The following is a 23,520-nucleotide window of genomic DNA, read 5'->3' as shown; positions in this document are numbered from 1 at the left end:
TAAATATCAAATAGGATGAGACAAAACCTTGTCTGTCCATTTTAAGGATAGAAAAATAGAAATTGCCTGGACAAAATTGATGATCATAACAGGCCACTAGTTTAAAAAGAGTGAAAACAGTAGAATTGCAAAATTGGAGGATACAATCAGCAAGTTAAACAAAACCAGCATATAGGTTAATTATTCTCTGACAGACCTACATATTTGTTCTGTACTATAAAGACATGCTCTTTATGGATGACTGAACAGGACCATTGAAGAAGTCAAGTAATTTGGTAGAGGTACTAATAGGAAAGAAAACATACTCAGTAATTTTTAATGTGAGACACAAATACTCATAAAAAGCACTCAAACTTATCTGTCTCATAACAGTCATAAGGCATGCAAATACATAAATGAAATTTGTTACATTACAGTAAACTGCATGAGACATAAAGTTTTCCTATAAAAGTTATCCCAAGCATGAAACTTGGGATAATATCCAAAGCACGAAAGTAATATGCAAAACCACATTATTCTCTCATTTAAAACAACCCAACAAATTTTTAAAAAAAATTATAATTTGCAAAGTATCCTTGTCTCTCAGAATCACATAGCTTTAAATCCAAGCTTTAAAAAAACATTTTTCAAGGTAAAAAGACAGCTCTGAATAAAAAAATCATTGTGTGTTGTTTTACAAGGCTATTCACAGTATCCTTAGGAATTTCTCTATTTCAGGCAAGTATCCAAATATTATAGTGCTTCGCAAAAAAGCAGTATAATTCTCTTTTCTCAGCTTTAAAAAGCATATTTGATAAAAGCACAAAATGCCAAACAATTAATTCAGATCTCTGTGTACCGAAGGACAAACTTTTAATTAACATTTAAACAATCCTGACAAGTACTGAAATAGAATTATACAACCAAGGTAATGATCAAACCTGAATTTTCTTAGGGGTCTAATTCCATAAAAGGAGAGTATCATCCAATGGCACCATATTATTATTACTACAATATTGATAAGTAGCACAACCTCCTTCTTTTTCTCCCTGTTACTTGACAAAAAACGTCCAGAAAAGGAAGAGTACAGACACTCAGGACAAACAGACATATGCTTCCAATTATTCATTATTAATTTTCTTCCTTAGAGTAATGAAAACTTATTATTTTGAGGTTGCAGATTTCAAAAGGAAAAGCTGTATTACAAGGCTAAGATCAGTTACTAAATATCAGTCCCAACAAGAAAAAAAACAGTGCAGTGAATATAAAATATTCTTCACTTCACACAACCTAAAAAGTGAAATTCAAGCCTTGAACTAAGTTTCTAAATGAGGAAGAAGAAAGAGTTCAAGTCATGAAACAACATATGGTTTTGATTGAGAAGAGCCATCTAGATATTCCATATAAAGATTACACTAGACCTTTTTTATGACAGCTTTGTTGTCTGGTGCTTAAACATTTGAAAATTATAGGCCAATATTTTGTCAGGAAATATCACTGTTTGATGATCTGATTATCTAACCACCAAGACATTTATTTCTGAAAATAATACAGATTTTCATACTGATAATGAGTGTCAGCTGATAGAAGAGACTTGAGCTCTCTGGTTACTTAAAATAACCATTTGTCATCTAGACCTTTTTTGCATGTTCAAATTTATAGTTAAAATTCATGGAAATCTGTCAGAAATCCTTCTGAAGTGCTGAAGGAAATCTGACTTCATCTCTAACCAAAATAGAGCACTTTAACCTTCATGCTTAGCAGTTAAAAACAAAGCTAACAAAGCTTCTTCAGCTCAATAACAAAACATACTAAAGATGCAACACCAAAATTTTTACTAATTCAATCTGTGTTTCTGTTTGAGTATTTAGATGTTCATATTTTCAAGCTATCAAAATCTCAGTTAAGAAACCATCCCACATTACTGCACGGCAATTAAACTATTACCAAGCCTTATGTATTTTAATTTAAAAGTATGCAAGTTATGTATTTACAACGTCACCATCAGGCACAATCAGCAAGGGTTCACAAAGGGAAAGGGCTGTTTAACTAGTTCCATATCTTTCTGTGTAAAGTCAACCCCTCATGGCTGAAGGGAAGGCAGTAGATGTAGTTTTTCTGGATTTTAGTAAGGCTTTTGATACTGTTCCTCACAGCATCCTTCTGGAAAAGTTCTCCAGAACCCTATGGAATGAGCAGGTTCAGAGTGTATTGACTGAAGAACTGGCTGAAGGCTTGTAGTGAACAGGGCTTGTAGTGAATGGGCTACATCTGGCTGATGACTGTCATTAACAGTGTTCTTCAGGACTCAATCCTAGGGACAGTTCTCTTCCATATACTCAGCAGTGATCTGGATGTAGGAGTCAAATGCACCATTAACAAAGCTGCTGATTGTACCAAAATGGGAAATGCTGTTGACACTCTTGAGGACACGAGCAGCCCTGCAGAGGGATCTGAGGGGCTGGCTGCCAGCAGGATCAGTGTGAGCCAGCTCTGTGTGCCCGGGCAGCCAAGAGGGCAAACCCCATCCTGGGGTGGTCACACACAGCATCACCCCCAGCTGGGCAAAAGGGGTGATTATCCCACTCTTTGGCTTTGGAGCAGCCTCAGTGGGAGTGCTGTGTGCAGCTCTGGGCTCTGCAGTTTCAGAAGGATGTGAAGGTGAGTGACTGCATCCAGAGGAGGGCAACAAAGCTGGTGAAAGGGCTGAAAGGAACATCCTGTGAGGGGGGGGCAAGGACTCTGGGCTTATCAGATCTGGAGAAAAGGAGACTGAGGGGTGACCTCATTGCTCTACAGCTTGCCCAGGAGGGGAAGGGGGGAGGGAGGGGCTTCTTTCTCCCTGAGATCCAGTTAGAGGATACACAGGAATGGTTTGAAGTTGCATCAGGAGAGGTTCAGACTAGACATTAGGGAGCATTTCTTTACTAAGATGTTGAAATGCTGGAAGAGGCTTCCTAGAGAGGTAATCAATGCCCCAAGCCTGCCAGTGTTTGAGAGGCATTTGAACAATGCCCTTGAAAACACACTTTATCTTTTGGCCAGCACTGAAGTGAGTTAAGCAGCTGGAGTAGATGATCATTGTTCATATCCCTTTCAACTGAAGTAGTCTCTTCTATTCACATTATAGATTTATCTGAGGCAGATTATGAGAATTCAGTGTTTTCAAATTATTTTTAATATTCACTGGAAGGTAAATTGTGAGAGCAATATGTATTGCCTCCAATAAGAATTTAATCATTGATACTACCCATAGCAAAGAGGATGAATAAGCAAACACATTTCATTAAATTATTTTGGTTGATAGAAAGGAATGTTCAAAAGTAAAAACCACTGAATTTTACATTTTGAATTTTATGCTGTTTGTTAAAACTTTAAAGCAATTTTTCAGCTAGAACTCCTTTTATACCATTACATTAGCAATTTTAAAATGTTCATGTAACAGCTTATATCTTAACATATATAGCTAAAATTTTACTTTGCTCCCTCAGTGCTAATTCACTATAATCACTGTTGCTCTATTTTCTCAAATTTTTCATTTATTAATAAAAATGGAACCCTGTCTGTGGTAAGAGACCTAGTGGTAAGTATATTACTACACTGTCAGAGCTTCTAAGACAGATGCCTCTCTCTGTGAGAGCAGCAGGTGGAAGGACCTGTCCACCAGTCAGAACAGCATCTAAATGGAGCATGAGGGAGAAATGTCTGGGAACATATACACCCAAGCACAACAAAGGTAATCAAAGCTGTGTATTTTCAAAAGTGTTGAAAAGGACTGCAATCAAATCACTTGTCTTAGTCACAATTATTTTTTACAGGTTATTACCATATTTTTTTGCAAGAGCCAAGAACAAACATTATACATTTCTTCTTTGGCAACACTAAATGAAGAGACACACAAACCAAGGAAAAAAGTTATGTATTCAGTTGAATTTGAGCATTGCTATCAGCGAAATTACCTGTACCATTTATTGGCATAGGGGAAATATGTTCCCTGAACTAAAAAAGTGGAAAGTTTTGAGTAACATAGATAACAGATGACCCAGTTACATTTCTCATTGTCAGCAATGTGGGTAATGATGGCAAACAGATAAAGTATTTAAAATAAGTCATATTTGTATAATTCACAAAGATCACAGAAATGGATAAACAGATTAACATGACGTATTATTTTATTATCATTACAAATAATGTGTGCATCTATCTCTACCCACTAATTTATTTTAGATTATGCAGAAAAATCAAACAAGGGTAGAAGAAATCAAGTGGGAAAGGCAAAACAATTATCCAAATAAAAAATCAGCAGAATACTTTCTGGTAAATTGGTAGTATCATGCCTGTCAAAAATAAAAATATCTAGATCTTATGTGAAAAACAAAAGGAGACTATGATTAATTTAACAGTCACTGCTGGAATAAAGAATGAAGAGGTGGTTTGCAATGCAAGGCCACAGAGTTCTCACACTAGAAAACAAGTCTCATAGTTTCATACTTCAGTTTTAGGAGAGAATAAAGGTATTCACCTGAGCAGTGAAGCTTAAGCTTAGTGAAGCAACACAGATATAGGACTGATTTAAGATGGTTTAGGAAAAGCTTCATGACATCCTTTGGTAAACAGCAAATAACCACCACAATAAGTGATTGAACATGGCTGAAAACTTATTTTGTCAATAAATTCCAGAAGTGGCCTTTATATGTGTCAAAATACCAGTATCACTCAGATCAAAGTTATTTAGTCCAGGGATTTCTGCTGACACAAGCCAAACATCTTTTGGATAAAGTGAGACTTGACCCCATTCATAATAAAGTGTACACTTACATAATTGCTATTACAAAAAAAAAAAAAAAAAAAGAATATAAGTAAATATAACACAATATAAACTAGCAAAAGATATAAACCACGATCAAATATGGGCAAATCAAAATCTTAACATTAAGGCTGTAATAAACAACACCTTTTCAATTAGGTTCAAAGAGCATGCTTCATTACTCTAAAACTTGAAATGAACAGATGTAGAAACAGTTATAATGCTATAAAAAATAATTTCATCCAATGACTTATCTGAGGTTTATCCCTATTTCATAATTTCCTTGAAATCAATTTTAAATAGCTTGCAATAGTGGAATTTTTCTAGTTTTGGGAAACTAGAAAAAAACATCCAGAAAAGTACACTAAACTCTTATTAGGGAAGTAAAAATTCTAAGCATGACTAGACATATTGGACAGGTAAAGACAAACTATATTTAAGAGAAGAGAAAAGGCATACACAACCATCATTAAATTCAATAAATCAAAAGTAGTTAACAGATGGGCAAAGACATAATATGCAGAGATAAGCAAGGACAATCTGCAGATTCTTAGCTCTCAAAACTGTACTACAAATTAATTTTTATGCAAAGAAATTACAATATGCAAAAAATGACTGTAAATAAGGCATTATCTGACTAATATTTCATGGTGCACTTCTGCTACCAAGACCAACAACTACCATCATACTGTCATACTGTCTACAACAATAACCTTCTGTTAGACACAGCTTAACATCTTCTGCTCCTCCTGCTACAGAGTTATCATTTTTCCAAGATGCCTGGCTACAAAACAGGCTGCCTTAGTGGCTGCCAGAAACCTCCAAAGCCACCTTGTGTGTGCTGTTACTCCATTCTGGATTCACAAGATTCATAAGCATAGAAGAAATTCAAATTTTCAATTTAGATTCCCAATTGAGAACAATACTGCAGGTAAGGATCTATAATTAATCTGTAGACAGATTAGACTTAATATATGTGTAATTTTTCTCCCTATCAGTCAATTTGAGAGCAGCTATATTATAAGGATTAATTCCATTTTTCCTGGTATCTTCCAGATTTCTTCCCTTCTAACCCTAAAATTGATTCTAGAAGTCCTAAGTCTTGCAGTACAATTCTTGCTGACTTTGTGCAGTAGTTCAGGATAAAAAGCTTTATTTATACACAATTGACAGTTATTGTGTTAGTAATAACTCTATTTTAACATGTAACTTTCAGTGTACAGGCAAAACCAAATATCACCCCATGACAAGATGCAAAAGACAACAAATAACATTAAAAGAATATGGAAATTCTAACTTATAAATCCCATTTTTTAAACCCAAAATCTCAACCTACAGTAGGCAAAAGTCTGTCTTGGCCAACTAAAGGAAGCCCTTTAGCTAGACAGGACTCACTGGTAAGGATACAGGTCAAAGTAGGCAAGTACAGCTTGCAAGGATCTACATCTCTCCTTGCAATTACTTTTTTTCCCAAGGAACAGCCTATGCATTATTGAAAATGCACCTGAGCATGAAAGGCCACACATTTTGCAAAGAAATTCCAGTATCATTCCCAATTACCACCAAAAATCTAACATCATTATATAGTATACTCTTGTGACAAACTATGATAAACTCAGGGTGTCTTAAATATTGTTTGAGTTATACATTTGCTTACTAAATTGCAGAAGTGGTATAGAAATACAACTACTATTGCCAATTATCATCAAAATAGTTCATGTTTTCAATGAGATTAAAATAAAACTATATTGTTCAGTGTTTAATCATTGTGGGTCAAAATTTAAAGACAAGTTTACTAATAAAAGCCTTCCACAGTGCACAGCTCAGGCCTTGAAAGCAAACTAGCTTAAGCAAAATATGCAGTCACTCCTTTGGGAAGAAAAAGACTCCATGTGCCTGTGGTCCTGCTTTTTGGAAGAAAAAAGAAGTCTTAGGACTAGCTGCTGTCAGTTCAGCTAACTCAGTCCAAGAGTAGTCTGTGAGGCAAATCAAAGCAAAGTTAGGTGGAGACAAAGGGGACAGTTTCTTCAAAAGCATGTTCCTAATCAGAATGTTAAGGCAGGTCCACTCAAGCAGTTCATTCACACACACTTATAACAGATATGTAAAAAATGTCCTTTATTATGAACTCAAATATCTTATAAACTATCCAGAATTTCTGAAAAAATATCATAATTCTAAAACAAGTGAGCCTTCTGTGATCCTCTCTTTGGGAAGACTTGTGTTAAAACACTGAATTTCTCATGCAATTGAATACTGATATCCCAGTAATTCTAAAACGATTAACAGGAGAGCTGGAATCTGAAAACTGGCATTCAACATACTATGCATTAGCTATGTCAAAGAAACATTGTGCAAAACTACACAATAATCACTATACTCTCTTAAAAGCTGTTTATCCTTATTTTTAAATCTTGCATTTTTAGACTGTAAGATTTTTAAATAAAGCTAATAGAATGGGTCACTAAACTTGAATGTAAGTATGAGGTATTGTTACAGGATGCATTACTTTCTGTCTTTTGATCTACCTTTTTCATTACATTAATATTTGTAGTTTCATTATGAAATACTTCAAGAACTCATACTCTTTTGCTAGGGTAAGTCACAAATTATCTTACATTAACTTCTACTTGGACATAATACAGAAACTATGATTTATTTGTAGCTCCATTGATTAAGCTGCACACTCGTCAAAATGCCTAGATTCAGGGAGATAAAATTCAGCCAGAACTAGCTTCTACAACAGTGATTTAAGCTCTGAAAAAAGCTCAGTGATACTGTAGTCAATTTTAATTAACCAAAAATATATCCACTGTTGGTATTGGCAGATCTTTTAGACATTTAAATTCATTAAATTCACTAGTGATTTTTCTCAACAATCAAATAAAGTTGTTCTAAATCCATGCAATGTGGTATATTAAAAAATCTAGTATGGTAAGAATTTGCCTTTTTTTGTTAATATAAATAATATATACCATAGAAGCAAGCACACATTTTCAATTTACCATTTACCACCTAAGGAAATCTACATAAGCAAATAAACATATTTTTACAATAAACAGAAATCCCAACAGAATAGGGATTTAAAATTTTAGATTAAAAATAACCTACAAATGATTAAATTATTTAGATTAAAAATAACCTACAAAATAACCTTATGAGACAATTACCACAAAAATCAGTATTTAGTATTTATAATTCTATCCTTGATAGCTATTATTATCACATCAATTCCTCATAAGAGGGTCAAAAAATCATCTATAAAATAAAGTGACAGCAACTACTTTTCTTCTGGGAAAAAAAACCCAACAAATGAACACTGTGTCTGAGATCACAGTTGTGGGAGGCCAGACCTGTGATTTGATAATATGGCCACATTACCTGCACATTAGGAATAAATGATCCCTTTATTACTGGCAGACAGTTTATTTGGATAATTGAGACAGATGGAGGCAGCAGCTATAGTTAGGTCTCCCTCCATTTTTAACTATATGGACACTCAATGGCAATTAATCAGCAAGTTATTTCTCATTAATGGAATAATTTTAATGCTTTAAATGTTAATCTGAATCTATTTTTAATTGCAGCACAATCATGATCATGAAGCTACTAAAATACAGAAATTACAGATTCAAAAAAAGAAAAATCATGTTACTTACTTGGTGTAGTGGTTATACAAAATCACGGCACTAATGAGAAAGATTTACACAAAGATCCTTTGAGGTGAATCCTGATGCTCTTCTTCACAGTGAAATAACTTATGACTTGGAGAATAAACCTGGAAATTTGACTCTAAGCATCACAAAGGTCTACTTTTTCACAAAGTCTGTTGGTTTTCAAAGGGCTGATCTTGTCCAGCCCTTAACTTAAAGTCCAGCCCAGCAACTTAAATTGCCCTGATTGATTATTACTGTAACTATTTCATACAGGAATCAGTTGTGCATATTATAAAGGAACAACAATGTATTGTGGAAATGTGAAAGTAAACAGATGACATCTGCATATTTCTTACAAATTTCTTCTTGAAGTTTTGGTTTTGTTTCACAAGTGATCTTCAAGGCATCCAAAATTTACATAAAATGCAATGGAAACTCTACAGCAGGTGATGAATAAAAGGCACAATAAAAAACGTCAATTGCTATACTGGATTTGATTCTTTCTAATTTATCATGTGGCACAAATTCCATTACCTTAATAAAAAATCAACACTTTAGTTAGTAAACTCATCTTCCTTCCCCATAGTAGCTCCCAGGATGACCACTTAATTAAGAAAGATTGCTTCACATAATCTCAAACTTCTGGCCTTTCACTTAAGAGGAAAGGAAAAATACACATTTTTCTACTATAGTGTTGGAAATTATCAGGCTTTGATCTATTATAGAAACTGGGCTTTGAAACAGCCCTGAACTACTACTACTACTAGAAACCCCACAACAAACCAACTCCTTCAACACACAAAAACACACTCACAAACTTTTCCTAATTTTGAAATGACCACCTTCTCTTTTTGAAATAATGTTAGTCTTTTCCCTTATATGAAAACAAATTCTTTCTTGCTTTAAGGATATGCAAACTATGTATACATGTTTGTTGCAGCAAATCAAAGTACCAAATCTGACACAATTCCACTGGAATTTTCTTGTTTTACACTTTTATATTTGGCTACTTAGTTGGGTTTTTGTGTGTGTGTGTGTGTGTGTGTGTGTGTGTGGCGCTTGGAGAGTCCAGCTGCTAATACTGCTGACTTGTGGCTTCCTAACTAAAAAGCCAGAAGATCCAAAAGAATCATACTACGCCATATCAGCCTACAGTTCTTCAGCAGGAATGGCTTCCAAGTTTCCCAGTACTTGCATTGCTAACTGGGCAAGCTGCCAGGAATATTTGAGTTACACACAGATTTTGTTTAGAGAAACTAGAAATTGAGATGCAGGAAAAAAACAAAAAAAACCAACCAAAAAAACCCAAACAAAAATATCCCACCCCTCCAACTTTCAACATTTAATGTGAAATTGAGCTACTTTTCATATTTTTCTGTGTTAATCATCAAAACCCACTGTATACATAATAGCTATTTCAGCAGGTGCATCTGAATTTCATACAGACTTTTGTTCTCCTGGGACTACTCTATGCTGAATATTTAATGTTTATTATCATTAAATGCTTGCTGCATTTTTTTTTCCCCTTTTTTTCTCCATTTTGCATCATGCCAAATATGTTTCAAAATATACTTTTTAAATATGCGTAGCAGCTTGTCCCTGAATATTTACTAGAAAAAAATTGACTGAATATTCAATTTGCATTCCTTCAAGTTTAGAAGACACAATAAAAGAGATTCTGGATGTGCCGTGCACACTATTTTCACTTTTACAAAACTTTAACTGGCAAACAGGGAAAATAAAATTCCTAGTCCAGGAAAATGAGCCGTGAAATTGTGAAACAGCTAGATGAAAAGGCAGTACATTTCAGCATATGTTTATAACTGAAGGCCAAACACAAAAGAACTTCAAAGTGCAGTAATACTCCAGAAAAATATTGCTCCTAGTGTCTTATTGTCATTACAAAATGATAATTACATTTTATAAGAGAGATTTATACCTACAAAGCCTTCAGTTATTAATTCATGTACATCAATGACAACTACTTTAAAGCTCCATTTGCAACAGGTGATCTGAAGACATCACAAAACAACTTAAAACTGAATAAAAATGCATTTACAATTGTTACTGTGACATTTCAAGTGGAAAATATTCCCACACTACTTGATATTCATTATAAAAACTACTAAAAATTAGCACTAGATGTATTTTATTACATTAAGGTTTTGCTTTACAATACTTTCAATACCTTGAAGAGTACAATTTCCCCTTATTCAACCATGACGTTATAAATACTTTTAAACCATACAACACTGTTTTTCCCTCAAATCTACAGTCTGTTTGGCCGCTCTGTTAAATTTATTTTGTTCCAGATCAACATTAAAATCAATATGGTCATTAAAAAATCATATTTTAATTAAAGTAATTTTGTTTGTACATTTCAAATAAACTAAGTTGCCTTTCAGACTGCAATCTTCTGATGCAGAAAACTAACCTTCACATGTGCCTAACAGTAAAAATCTAACCAAATACTTGTACATGCTGTTAAGAGCATATATCTTGTGTATCTTGTAATTGCAATTATAGATCTTGTATTTCACCTTATATTAAAAAAGGCAAACAAACAATCCACAAAAATATTTTCCTAAGTGGACATGATCATGTGATTTTGTCCCTACTTCCATCTCACTGAAAATGAAAGTACTGAATAGAGTGTATGACCAAATATAGCCCACAAGAACAAATTACAAATGGACTGAATTTGTCTTTTATGTTATTCCCTTCTTTCATAAATAACAGACTTTAGAATGTAAAAGAATTTAAAGAGGAAGCAATATCACAGGTTTTTCACTTATTTGCTTGAAATTTGTTGGTGTTTTAGACAAAAATTACATAGAATTACCAAATGGCTACAACTAAACAAGAACATATTTTGTGATTACTGAGATTTAGTCAAGCAAAATTTTAAAAATCACAATTTACTCTTCCACTAACAATATTATATGTACAGTATAAAGGAAGTGGTAAAAGAGAATTTCAAGAAAAGCCTAAAAGCAAATCAAAACAACCAAATAACTTACCCGCAAGGCTTCGATCACCAGGTCTCGTGCTTCTAGTTCTCCTTCCATTACACTCAAAAGCATTCGCAGTTCTGGTTTGCTCAGGTTATCCACATCAAACTCTCTTGTCTGTAAGAAATAAAACACTGATGAGCACACTGACTACAATAGTTACTGTAATTTTGAAACACAGATGTGTCAATATTCATCTATAGTTGTTAAAAGTTGGTGTCTTTACTTGTACTATATAAAGTCAACATTAATAGCAAATAGTCTGATTATTTTCTTTTAAGTGAAGAAATTAAAGCCCTCCCATATTATATTGTTTCAAATTGTTGCAAGGGATCAGGCCTGCAAAATCTTGTGAATGATAAAGGTGAAATGATAAAGCAGCTAACTTTGTGACTTTGTTCCCTTGTGCAGCTTCACAGAGGCTGAAACAATAGAACATATGTAAAATAGCACTACCGGGAGGAAGGCAAGAAAGGGAAAATATCTTAACCACAGCACACCTAATGCACCTGTGCAAACAGCTACCAATTTACCTCCACACACTGGGCTGAATGGGAACTTTTGAAGAACAATTTGTGAAAAGACATTAAGCCTTATGTGCATGCTTTATTTGCAGTCTCATTTGTTTGGCTGGAGGGAACAGTTCTGCTTTAAGAGGCACTAACATTCTTAGCAGCAGTATCTTTCCACTCCGCAGTCAGTAAGAGCGGTGTAGGTCTGACTGCCACCCTGAGCAAGACAGGAAAATGAGTTTATACTGATGAACAAAATCATTGAGCACATACTCAGTGTATAATGGGAATATCAGCACAGATTCTGCAAAACCAAATTCACCTCACAAACTTCTACAGTTCTGTAACAATGGCAAAAGGCATATGGTAAAGTGGATCCACTGGACACTAATGTATTTGAATTTTCCAGAAGTTTTGGACAAGGTACTGTATCCAATATTATACAGAAACTCCTATCCAAATGTATAGGAATAAAAGACACTTCATGGATAGGAAACAAAACACCATGAGTAACAATCACTCTTCAAGATGGAAACAGGTAAGTAGGGGGCACCTCTGGGACCAGCCTTATTCAAGTTCTTCATCAATAACCTGGAAAAAAGATAGAGAAGTGGCAGAGACAGCCATTTCATGTGGAAGCTGGTACATAATTCTTCACTTACAGGTGTACAACCTAATTTTACTGGTATATAAACCCCTGGTAAACCCACATCTCAAGTATTGCATAAAGTATCTAAAAAGTGTAGAATTGGCCAACTAAAAGAATGAAGAGAAAATAAGTAAGTACTATATGAGGAAACACTACAAGGCTGGAAGTCTTGATTTTGGAGGTGTGGTGAGGAAAATGTTATAATATTCAAAAAATCACAAAGGTAGATAAAATAAATACAGATCTGTTTTTCACCATCCACAACACTAACACAAGTAGGCACTTAATGAATTTAGAAGAGGGTTACTTTCAGGGAGAGAAAATAATTTTTATTCCATGTGCTAGATTCAGCTGCCCAGATTGATTTTCAATATGCTATTATTCCCTGTAAGGTAAACACTAGACTCCTAGCTATGATGTAGATGTGTTTACCAGAAAGCCCTGCAAAGCAAACACTCACCCAGCTTCAGTATAAAGTAATCTGTTGCCAAATTAAATGAGCAATATATCTGGATAAACTATATTTTCCCCAAAGCACATACAATCTTAACATTCAGCTACTCAGGAACTTCAGTAGAGAAAAATCCAATAAAAATTAAGGCAACTACCATTTCTACTTTTTCAAGGCTAGAGGATGGCAGAACACTTATTCTTCTCTCAGGCTAGAAGGCCATCTAGATCTAGATCTAAAATACCCAAAAGCTGGATCTGATAGTATTACTGTGTTACACTTTTACTTTGCAGTTAAAACATGCAGAGGTGCACAAATGGCAAGTGAAAACTATGTGTCCAAGCTTTAGCTGTTTACATGCAATATATGTTGGATTGAGCTTCCTCATTTAGGTGAGTAATACAGACCGACCTCCCTACACAAGCAGGGCCATCCCAGAGCACATGGCACAGGATTATGTCCAGACAGATCCTGAATATCTCCAGGGAGGGAGACTCCACAGCCTCTCTGGGAAACCTGTTCCAGTGCTCAGTCAACAGCACAGTAAAGCAGCTCTTCCTCATATTCAGGTGGAACTTCCTGCGCATCAGGTTCTGCCCATTGCCTTCCTATGACTGCTCAGCACCACTCAGCTCAGCCTGGGCTCCATCCCCTTGGCACCTTCCCTTCAGATACTAAAAAACATGGATGAGGTCCCCTTTCAGTCATCTATTCTGGAGGCTGAAAAATTCCCTTAGTTTGTCCTCATAAGTAATGCTCCAGTCACCCTATTTCTATTAAGCATAACTGTTTTGAAGATGGGGCCATACATTCTAACCAGAACTTTAGCCTGAACAACAGTTATCTTCTATTTTTGCTGCCTGGGTCAACTGTTCCCGCAATCAAAAAAAAAAAAAATAGCTCTTACTCTCCCATGCCAATGAATCAAGAGAAACAAGCAGTTTCTCTGAAGGCTTTTTTCCAATATATGCTGCAGCAGCCTCTCACAGTGCTCCTCACAATTCTATATAATGCTCACTGATTTAAGGACACATATAAAATGAAAAATCACTAACCTTATACAGCTCCTCATGTAATCCAGTGTCAGTAGAGTATATTTTACCTTACTGGCTGCAGCAGTTTTCACACTTGGCCCTTCTAATTGCTAAATTTAATTCGGATACATGGACCACTTATCTATCTATCCTTCTTCTGTGAACCACTTCACAAAACCTAATTCTTCAAGGATAGGAATTGGTTTCTCCGTACAGCTTCTTTTGTAATAGAGAATAAAGTCTCCATTTTTCAGATAGAAAACTAATGCAGGGATTTTTTTTCCCAAAAATAGAAAGCAAGTAGTAGAGGGGCATCCACAAAAGTACAGTAAACATATAAAGGCAGATCTTTGTCAAAAGACTGTCCATCACAGGTGAAACATCTATTATCTGCAGTCTTTCCTAAGACATAGATGAAAACATTCTTAACAAACCAGAGACATCCTTCAACATATGTGATGCAGTGATGAGATTTTTAACTAAGCACCTGATTAAGCAATTGCATAAATTTTGTTCAAGTGTACACCTTGAACTAGAACGTAACAAAAGACAGGAAGAACTAGCAGTTAAGTGTGCTCCTTGGTAATTTATGGTTAGATATACATAAACACAAAGAAACTTTAACAGAAAGACATTCCAACAAGATACTAAAATTATTTTTTATATTTTTAATTTTAAAAACATGAAATAAGAACTAGCAAAACCACTTCCTATCTAAACAACTCCAGCATGAGGCTAAAAACCCACTTACCCAAGCATCTTGTCTCCAAAAGCAGCCAATAAGTGATGCCTTGAAATCAGGACTAGAACTAAACAAGCCCATAATGATACAAAACAAGCCCAGAAATACTCTCTCAACCTCCAACAATTTTCATCTTGTTCACCTTCTGAGCCAGAAATTGCCATTATATAGCAGCTCTCAGCTGACATATCTGTTGTGAACCTGCCCCCTTGCTTTTGAATCTTTATGTAATTTTAGCATCCACAACATTTCACAATTACACGTTTTGTGTAGAATCACCACCTTTATTGTCAGTTACTTCTGTTTGATGCCTTCGTATTTTAAACTGTCCACAATCAACCAGAAGAGACACATAGAAAGAAAAAGTGCTTTTTAGGATAAAAGAGATGACCATCATTTTTCTGATCTTGTTTATGAATAATTTTATGCTCACTGAGGCTTTTTTCCCCCAGCTTTATTTGATAGATTCTAAAATGGGAATGACTACTTTTTTTCCAGTACTTTAATGTCATCTTCAAATGGTTCACTATGGATAAGCAACATCGATTCCATTCACACAGTCACTGAACATGCTACTATGTCTTCTCCCCATACAAATCTCTGAATGAGCACTCATGGAGCTGCAACATACCCCAGCTGCACCAAAAGACAGTTTAAACATCTGAAATATTCTCAAGCACAGTTGTAAAAATGTCCTAAAGACTTGAATAGATAAAGCATATGATGAATAAAACTATCCTCCCTCCTAAACATTCTGTGCCATCTTCTGGGGATCTAAACATCAGGCACAGCAGGCTTGCCCCAAGTTTTAGTCAGAAGGAGCACTGTTTGGCCAAGTCACAGAAAAAAACTGCTGGTTAGATCTAGAAAACTAAAATTCTTAAGATCTTCCAGTGAAGCACTAAGTCTTAGATCTCCAGAAAATAAAGACTGCATTAGAAGCTCATGCCTTATGTGTCATCTGAGGTATGGCTAGAATACCTGTGGCAGAGTGCCAGGTTGTAAAAATTTAACCATCAACGTAACAACTATGTAACCAAGCCAGCCATTGTGGGAATATGTTGCCCTAGAAGATATTTCATATATACAAACAAAACACAAGAGAACTTTTTCCTCTACCTCTTTCAGATTTCAAAATGTTTGGTTTATTTGATCTGTAAGAATAAAATACCTTAAAAACACTACTTCAGTTCTCTCTGTCTCCAAAACTCCACGTTATTCTTCCAGATCAATTTTGTAAGGAGTGCATGTTGCCTGGCAGCAAGTGCACCAACAATAGAGCAAACTACTAATTAGCTAAAACTCATCCAACTACCTGCATGTGCATCACAAAAACCATACAGGCAAAATTATACCACCATTGCTAAAGATGAAAAAAAGCTCTGTCAAGCCAAAATGAAGAAAAATCCATCAATTCTGAACAAGAGAAAAAAAAAATAAAAAAGAGAAAAAAATTGTGAGAGATTGGTAGTGCCAATAGTTTGGTTTTGCTTACATAGCCTGGTGGATAGTACTGGCAACCTCAGGAAGTAAAAATGCTGTTCACTGTGCTATGCAACCACTGTTAAAAACTCTGCTGCCTTCAGCAGAAGCTAGAAGAGACAAGTAAAGTATAAAAGCCACAATTTTTTACTTTCCCTAAACATAACACAGGTAAAAAACAAATTAGCTGTGAATTAATCATAAATGACCATAGGAAACAAGCTCCTTTTTGCTCAGAAAGCTTTTTAAAAGATGGAGCTGGGTGATAATCCAGGACTTGGGGGAAGAAACCTGTGGAGCATAAGTGAGGGCTGGAGGGGTGGGAGTGGGGCAGGGAGAAGTATAAAAATGGGGCAAAAAAGACACATAGGGAAAAGCTGTCAAAAGTAAAAAAAGTAGTATTTTCAAAAGGGAAGGGAAAGGTATATATCTACATTTATTACATTTTTTATCTTGAGTTCTCATCAATACATAAGCAATCCTCTTGAGGATTCACATAGCAGACTTCCCAGATAAGGTTCTAAAAATTAAAGAGGTTTGCTATTACTTATTAGGCTACACAAAAAATAAACCTCTAGTATATTGATGGCCCCACATCTTGCAGACCCATGAAACAGCTGCATCAGAGAAACACAACCACGGTTTGTATGTTTTACAACACCAAGTATGTTGCCCAGGTACAACTCATCTGATCAAGCATAAATATCTATTTTCACTAATTCTCTTTAATTTCCTATAGAGACCTACTTATTATGATTTGAAATGTCCCAGGAATCAGAGACAGCTTTTCTGGGACAGGCAGATTTGATACAGAACTTAAGAGAATCATCCATGCCAACTGGACTGGTAGCAGAAGTCAAGTTGTGATGCCCCAGAGTATCACATATGGGCCACTAAAGGTGAAAATCTAAAGGTGTGTGTCTTGTATGTAAGTGAGGTATCTAATGGTACCAGCTATGCAAGCCAGGTACCTGATGTCCCTTTATTTTCAATGAAGTAGAATCAGCCCAGTCAAACAAACAAAAAAGCTATTCAGCTAACCACCAGCAGAATGATTTGCTCATGACTCCACTGACTGTAATAAGATATTAAATACTGTGCATACACATAGACACCTAAATGTAAGTGTCTTGAACCCATTCACACCTCTTCTCACACCTTCAAGAGCCAGCTGCCTAAATCACTTGACTCAAAACCAGTGAAGTTCACAAATCTGTTCCTAAAACAGGTTATTCCTCCTAGCCACTTACTTCATCCCACTAACTATAAAAGGAAGTGGGTATGCGGTAAAATGAACCATAGCCCTTTTCTAATAAAGAAAACTGCCAACAGACAGACTGCTAAAAGAAGTAGTTATAATATCCACATAGTATTCATGAATACTTCAAGGAAAACCACAGTTTATTGCTTTGCCTGTGGAAGGCTTGTTATTTAGTCTGAAACTAAGGTAAGAATCTGTGATCCTCTGCTTCACTAGAAATTATCTCATGCAAAAATACATGTCCATTTCACACCACATCCAAGATGAACTTCAGAAGATATATAACCTTTAGAAAATTTTCTTAGTAACAGAAAACAGGTATAAAAGCAGAGAACTATCTTTTAAGGAAAAGCAATGTCATTGAATTTGCTCCCCAACTAATATGGAATTTTTTGCTGAAGAGAATATCATCTGACGTTAACATTCTAATAAGACTCATAAAATTTCATAGTCATACCTAAGGGATCATGAGGGTACTGTATATGCATTTAATTATAACATCCATTAGCTCAATGACTTTTATTGGATTGTTCACCACAAAAAGTTACCCACTTATTCTGCCCTCCTCGAGCACACCTCCCCAGCTTTCTGGGCTTATCAGAAGATTTTCTTTAAACAGTATGGGGGAGGTTTTGGTTAGCTATTGTGGGCTTTCTTGGCTTCAGCCAGCAGCAGAACTTTTAACAGTTTCAACATTAACCACAAATATACCTCAAAGCTGGGAAATTTATTTTGGAAACAACAACAAAAAACCCCAAACAACCAGCCCCCAACCCCTACAAAATTACTAAGACACTGGCCTTTATACATACCCAGATATTGTCATAGCGTTAAAACATTTCTGCAATCTATTAAAGCCACAAAGATACTTCACCATTTTTTAGTTCAGTGCAAGTTAGGCTTCTATAAAGATTGAGGCCCACAAATCTTCTATAATCATGTTTAAATTCTTAGATTTAATGGGAAATTTCTGTTCAGCAAGTTGCATTCAAATAAGTCACTTGTAAGGCAATTAGTATATGACTATAGGTACACACTGTTGAAGCTATCTCTGTTTTCCAGAATTGTACACCTTACTTTGTGCTATAAGAGAACCAAAACACAATGCCCAAGAAAGCTTCAACGTGTGTATCATTTGTACATACCACTACATCTTCTCTAAGCCTACTTGACAGCTTCTGGTTTATATGTTCAAGGATTATACAGGTGTTTAAAATCAATTTTTCCTTTTCTTGGGTAGGAGTAGGTGCACAACCAGACTGCAAACTGCTGTCTTCCTGAGATCTTTCCTTCCTGCCCCAATTTCTGTCTCTATTCCTGTCTTGGTATATCCCCTCCAAGGCCAAAACAATACTTACACAAATGAAGTCAAAGCAGTTGGGAAAACAACAGAACTTACTTCATTCATCAGCTTTACACCTCCCATGTCACTTTAACATATGTGGCTCAGAATTTTCACCTATTCACTTCACCTCTAATGACAGACAGTGTGACAGTCCACATTTGGAAGAGAAAGGAACATATACAAAGTGGACTGCATTCAGTGGCTTTCTTTTCTCATCCCCAAGGACCTTCACAACACAGAAAAAGAAGATGTGCTGCAGGTTGTGGAGTAGAAGGCATAGAAAAGGCAGTGCTGTAGCTTGGAGAAGGAGGAGGAGAGGAAGAAAGGAGGTTTGAAGTGTCACTGCAAGATGGATCAAGACCAATCTCTTACCACAGAGAAGCAGAACTAGAACAGACAGAACTGTGCTGTCTCTGCATGTCACCTATATGCTGAAACACAATGGCATCACACATCTGACTAGAAGAAAGTAACTTCTCTGAATGATAATGCAACACTGAAAACTTATATTTAGATGAAAACAGAGTTGCTAATGGTCTTTTTGTAAGTGATCATTCTTTAGGATGTAACCTCTTCTAAGAGATACAGTCTTTGCTTTTCAAGTTTGTGGTCTCATTTTCTACTACTTGCAGTAGTTTTCAGATAAGAATCTTTCCAACTGACCTAAATCAGCCTATATAATTGATATGATCAAGCCATAATTTAGCATTTCACTATATTGACTAGAATGGCAGTTCTACTACAAATATTCTTACAGATCAATAAACTTGGTGAATACACCAAGCTAGGCATAAAATACCCCACAATGTCACCACAAAGTATAATGGAATTTCACTCAGTTTATTTTTTTTTTTTTTTAGTATTGATAGTTTTCAATGTAGTGTAACTTTTTTTGTACTGTTACTTGACCCACAGCAACCCAGAGTGATCTTCTGGGGTGTGCACATATTCTCAGTGCAATTTTGTAGCAACATCCTTACTCACTCCAGTGGAGTCAAGATTCCACTCTATCAATATCAACTATACATACAGCTTTACAGACAGCAGAAGGTACTGTCTTTGACGGGAAAATAACATTTATGCTTTTGATCACTGGTCAAGCAAAATCAAATCCAAAAATTTTACTGAATAATTTCAACAGAATTCATGTTTGATATAACAGGCTTTTCATAGGCTTTGTTAAATCTACACTGAAGCTAATGTGTGTGACAAGCCAACCCTCTCTGCACAGCAGGCTGATGTTCAATGTTTCAACAAAAAGACTGCTAAACTGCATTATTTCTTGCTATTATATAATCATTATTGGTAGACATTAGGCAGATGGAAGTCATTCCATGATGTTTTAAAACACACACATATGTTTTCTCTCAATTCTAGTCCAAGTTGCATCAACACAATATTTCAGTGACTTCAGTGCAATCATGCTGAGCAGGTATGAAAAATGACCAGAACCACTCCCCTGCCATTTTTGCTTGTCATCCTTACCACCATAAAAATTACCAGTATTTTGTGGGAAAGAAGCGATGGGCTCAGCAAATACTGTGCTTTATTCTAAGAAACTCAGAATAACAAGATTAACAACTTTGCTCCTAAATGTAACACACTATAGAACAGTCTAGGCTTTTTCAGTCAAATTTCCTGGTGAATCTAAAGCACTTCCCCTCCTTTTCTACAGTGCTTCTAAAAACAGCAGAAAGCCTCTTTACTCTCCAGTTATGTTATTGATAGTGTGTCAATACAGGAACAGCATTTAGTATCAAGAAACCCTATTGTACTGTCCTGTGCCAAACACCTTCTGCTTACAGCATAAAACTTACACATTAGCACGTTACCAATACAAATACTGTTTCTTCAGAACAAGCCCAGAAAAGCTCACAGCTTTTTACTGCACCATTTGTGCAATCAGAATTCTGAGACTAAAAGAAAAAAAAATATAAAACAGAACAAAACTAAATGCCAAAAAATCCTAACCTAAAACTGTACTGAAAACAATATTTTGTTATAAGTTGAGGTTTAGTATGACTTATAAAATAGTCATCTGAATGATTACAGTCATCCAAAAAGTAAGCAAGATGACCCAATTCATAATTTTCTATCTCCATTTTAAAGAGAGAAAATAAAAGCTGTTCATACTAACTCTTCAAAATAATTATTTAAGTATTATAAACATATTATTTTTTAAATTTTCATTGCAGAGAGGTTTTATTTTTATTTTCCTGTACAAGAGGTAAAATTCACCAACAATAAAATGTTTATATTGGTAGGGAAAAAACATAAAAGGAAAATTAATGACTGAAGGCAAATTAAAAAGGAAAGCAATAATTTAAAAATATCTTGTTATTGCTCAAGTAGCAATTATTTTTGTTAGGCAGAAACACACAGTTTACATCCTAGCATCTCTTCACTTTTAAAAACATATTTTAAAATGAGTGTGCAGTGGAGAGCTAGCCCTCCTACCTTTCACAATGAGAACACCAGATTGCATGAGTGGCTCCATTACCTAACAGTGCAATATTGAAGAGATACTTGATTACAGGCTACTTGTTTGATATGTTAAAACTAAAAATTAAGGTAGTATTATTATGAATATACTAAAGAATTTAGTATAAATAATTTTGGTGAAAAGCTGGGCTTTAAAGTATTTCAGCTTGCTTTAAGTAATTCTTACCATAATATTTATTTATGCCATGGTTATATCAGTTTTAATAGATAGTGATGTTATAAATACGCACTGCGTAAGGTTTGCTTTTTTAAGGGAAAACTGCATTTCCACAACACTGCAGATTTTAAGGCACACAAGGACAATTACATACACAGTTGGAACAAGGTTTCAGATAAGAACTAGTGCGTGTTTGGAAGTAAACAAGATCATAACAAATAAAATGCTACCAATAAGGTAAATTTCAGAGAAACTAGTGCCCCCCCTTCGGAGTCATCGCCCTCAGGAACGATCCCAATCAGAACCGGCACCACCCCGGTTTTACTGCCCTGAACTTCGCATGTGTCTACGAGACCGAGCAGCTCCAGCCTGACTCTGGACCTGCGGCTGTCGGCCAGGCGAGTACCTAGGGCTCGTTCGCCCCAGAAGTCGCCAGACAGGCTGGACCACGCCAGGTCTGGGATGCACCGGGAGAGGGAGAGCCGCCGGGCTGGTAGAGGTCTGCCAGAGCACGGGCGAGGAGCCGCGGCCCAGCAGAGGCGCAGACCGCCCGAGACAGACGAGCCTCGCAGCCTTGCCTGGGGTCGTGCGGAGCAGAGCGGAGCCCAGCGCCGGCCCAGCGGAGCGCAGCCTCCCCCTGACACCGCTTTAGCCATCGGCTGGCACCGCACCGCATCCCTCCGTCTCCCTCCCACCGCCTCACCCACCCGCAGCGAGGACACGCCGGCAGGGAGGGCGTTCTTCTCGGCTTTTGAGGATATTTTAAGCGGGGAGCCAGATCCTGCGCCTGGGGCGCGGGCCCTGGGAGCCGAGACGTCTGCACACACCCGGCGCTCGGGACGGGACTCGGGGCGGGGGAAAAGGACGGTGCCTCTGCGCCGAAAACGCCTCACGAGAGGCAGGCGAAAGCCCAGCGCCTTGCGGGCCCGGCAAAGGGTTAAAGAGCAGCATTTCCCCCCGCCCCGGTCTGACAGGTCCCGCCGCCCCAGCCGTTGTCAGCCGGGGCGCAGCCCCTCGCTGTGCGAGGCAGCGGGAAAGGGCGGCGGGTGCGGGAGAGGCGAGTCGAGGAGCGGAGCCCCTGCACGCCCCTCACGGGCGCCGCACGCCGTTCCCCGCGCCGGAGCAGCGGGAAGGAACAATGGGGGCGAGAACCCACCGCCCCCGCGGAGGGAAAAGGGAGAGCCGCAGGGAAGGAGACCCCGCGCCTCGCTCTGTTCCTGCCCGCGGCGGGACGGCGCTCGGCGGCAGCGGGTCCCACGGCGGACCCCGTCCCGCCCCGGGGGAGAAGGAGGGCGGAGGGACGGAGCGGCGGAGGCAGGTCTCCAGGCACCGCTTCGTCCCAACCCCAACCCTCCTCGCCGCGGCTGGATCGCGCCCTCCTCTCCCGCCAGGCCGATTACCGCTGCCGTGGCCGCCGAGTCCTCCCGCCCGCCGGAGCCGGGCTCGCCGCTCGCTCCCTCCGTCGCCATCTTCCCGCTGTTCGGGCTCCGGCGCGGAGCGCGGCGCGGAGCCGAGTGGCGGAGCCGCCGCCGGGCGCTTAACCCGCTCCCCGCCGGCAGCGAGCCCGCCGGCAGCGGGGCGCTTAACCCCTGCGGCGCCGCGCGGGCGGGGCTGCCGAGCCCGGCCCAGCCGCCCCCTGCGCCGCCAGAGGCGAGCGACTCCCGCCGCCGGGCGCTCGGGCTTCCCCACCCACCCGGTCCCCGTCCTCCATACGTCGGCCCGGAGACGGGCGGAGGGGGAGCGGGACCTCGCCGCGGGCTGCCGGCGCGCAATGGTGGCGGAGGGGAGTGTCCCCGCTACCGCGCTACCCAGGCCCCACGCACGCATCGCTCTCCTCCCTACCCACCCCCGTGGTTTAGCAGCAGGAGAAAGAAAGGAAAGGTTGTGGCTGGGGCGTAAAAAAGGGAGTTGCAGTGGATTGGTTTACCTGAT

At 37.9% G+C, this 23,520-nt stretch overlaps 1 protein-coding gene across 1 annotated transcript in view; it reads right to left on the bottom strand.

Moving 5' to 3' along the window:
* CTTNBP2 (cortactin binding protein 2) overlaps positions 1-23,154 on the bottom strand; it is a 77,375-nt gene extending 54,221 nt beyond the window's left edge. The window contains exons 1-2 of the mRNA XM_021553472.2: positions 22,989-23,154; positions 11,463-11,570 (exon numbers count right to left, since the gene is read on the bottom strand). Of these exons, the coding sequence (XP_021409147.2) occupies positions 11,463-11,570; positions 22,989-23,057 (177 nt within the window). The 5' untranslated portion in view covers positions 23,058-23,154. The remainder of the gene's footprint in view (positions 1-11,462; positions 11,571-22,988) is intronic.
* Positions 23,155-23,520: the final 366 nt, after the last annotated feature.

Source organism: Lonchura striata, chromosome 5 (genome assembly GCF_046129695.1).
Source record: "Lonchura striata isolate bLonStr1 chromosome 5, bLonStr1.mat, whole genome shotgun sequence".
Lineage (NCBI taxonomy): Eukaryota > Metazoa > Chordata > Aves > Passeriformes > Estrildidae > Lonchura > Lonchura striata.
This window is presented reverse-complemented; position numbering and strand designations above follow the sequence as displayed.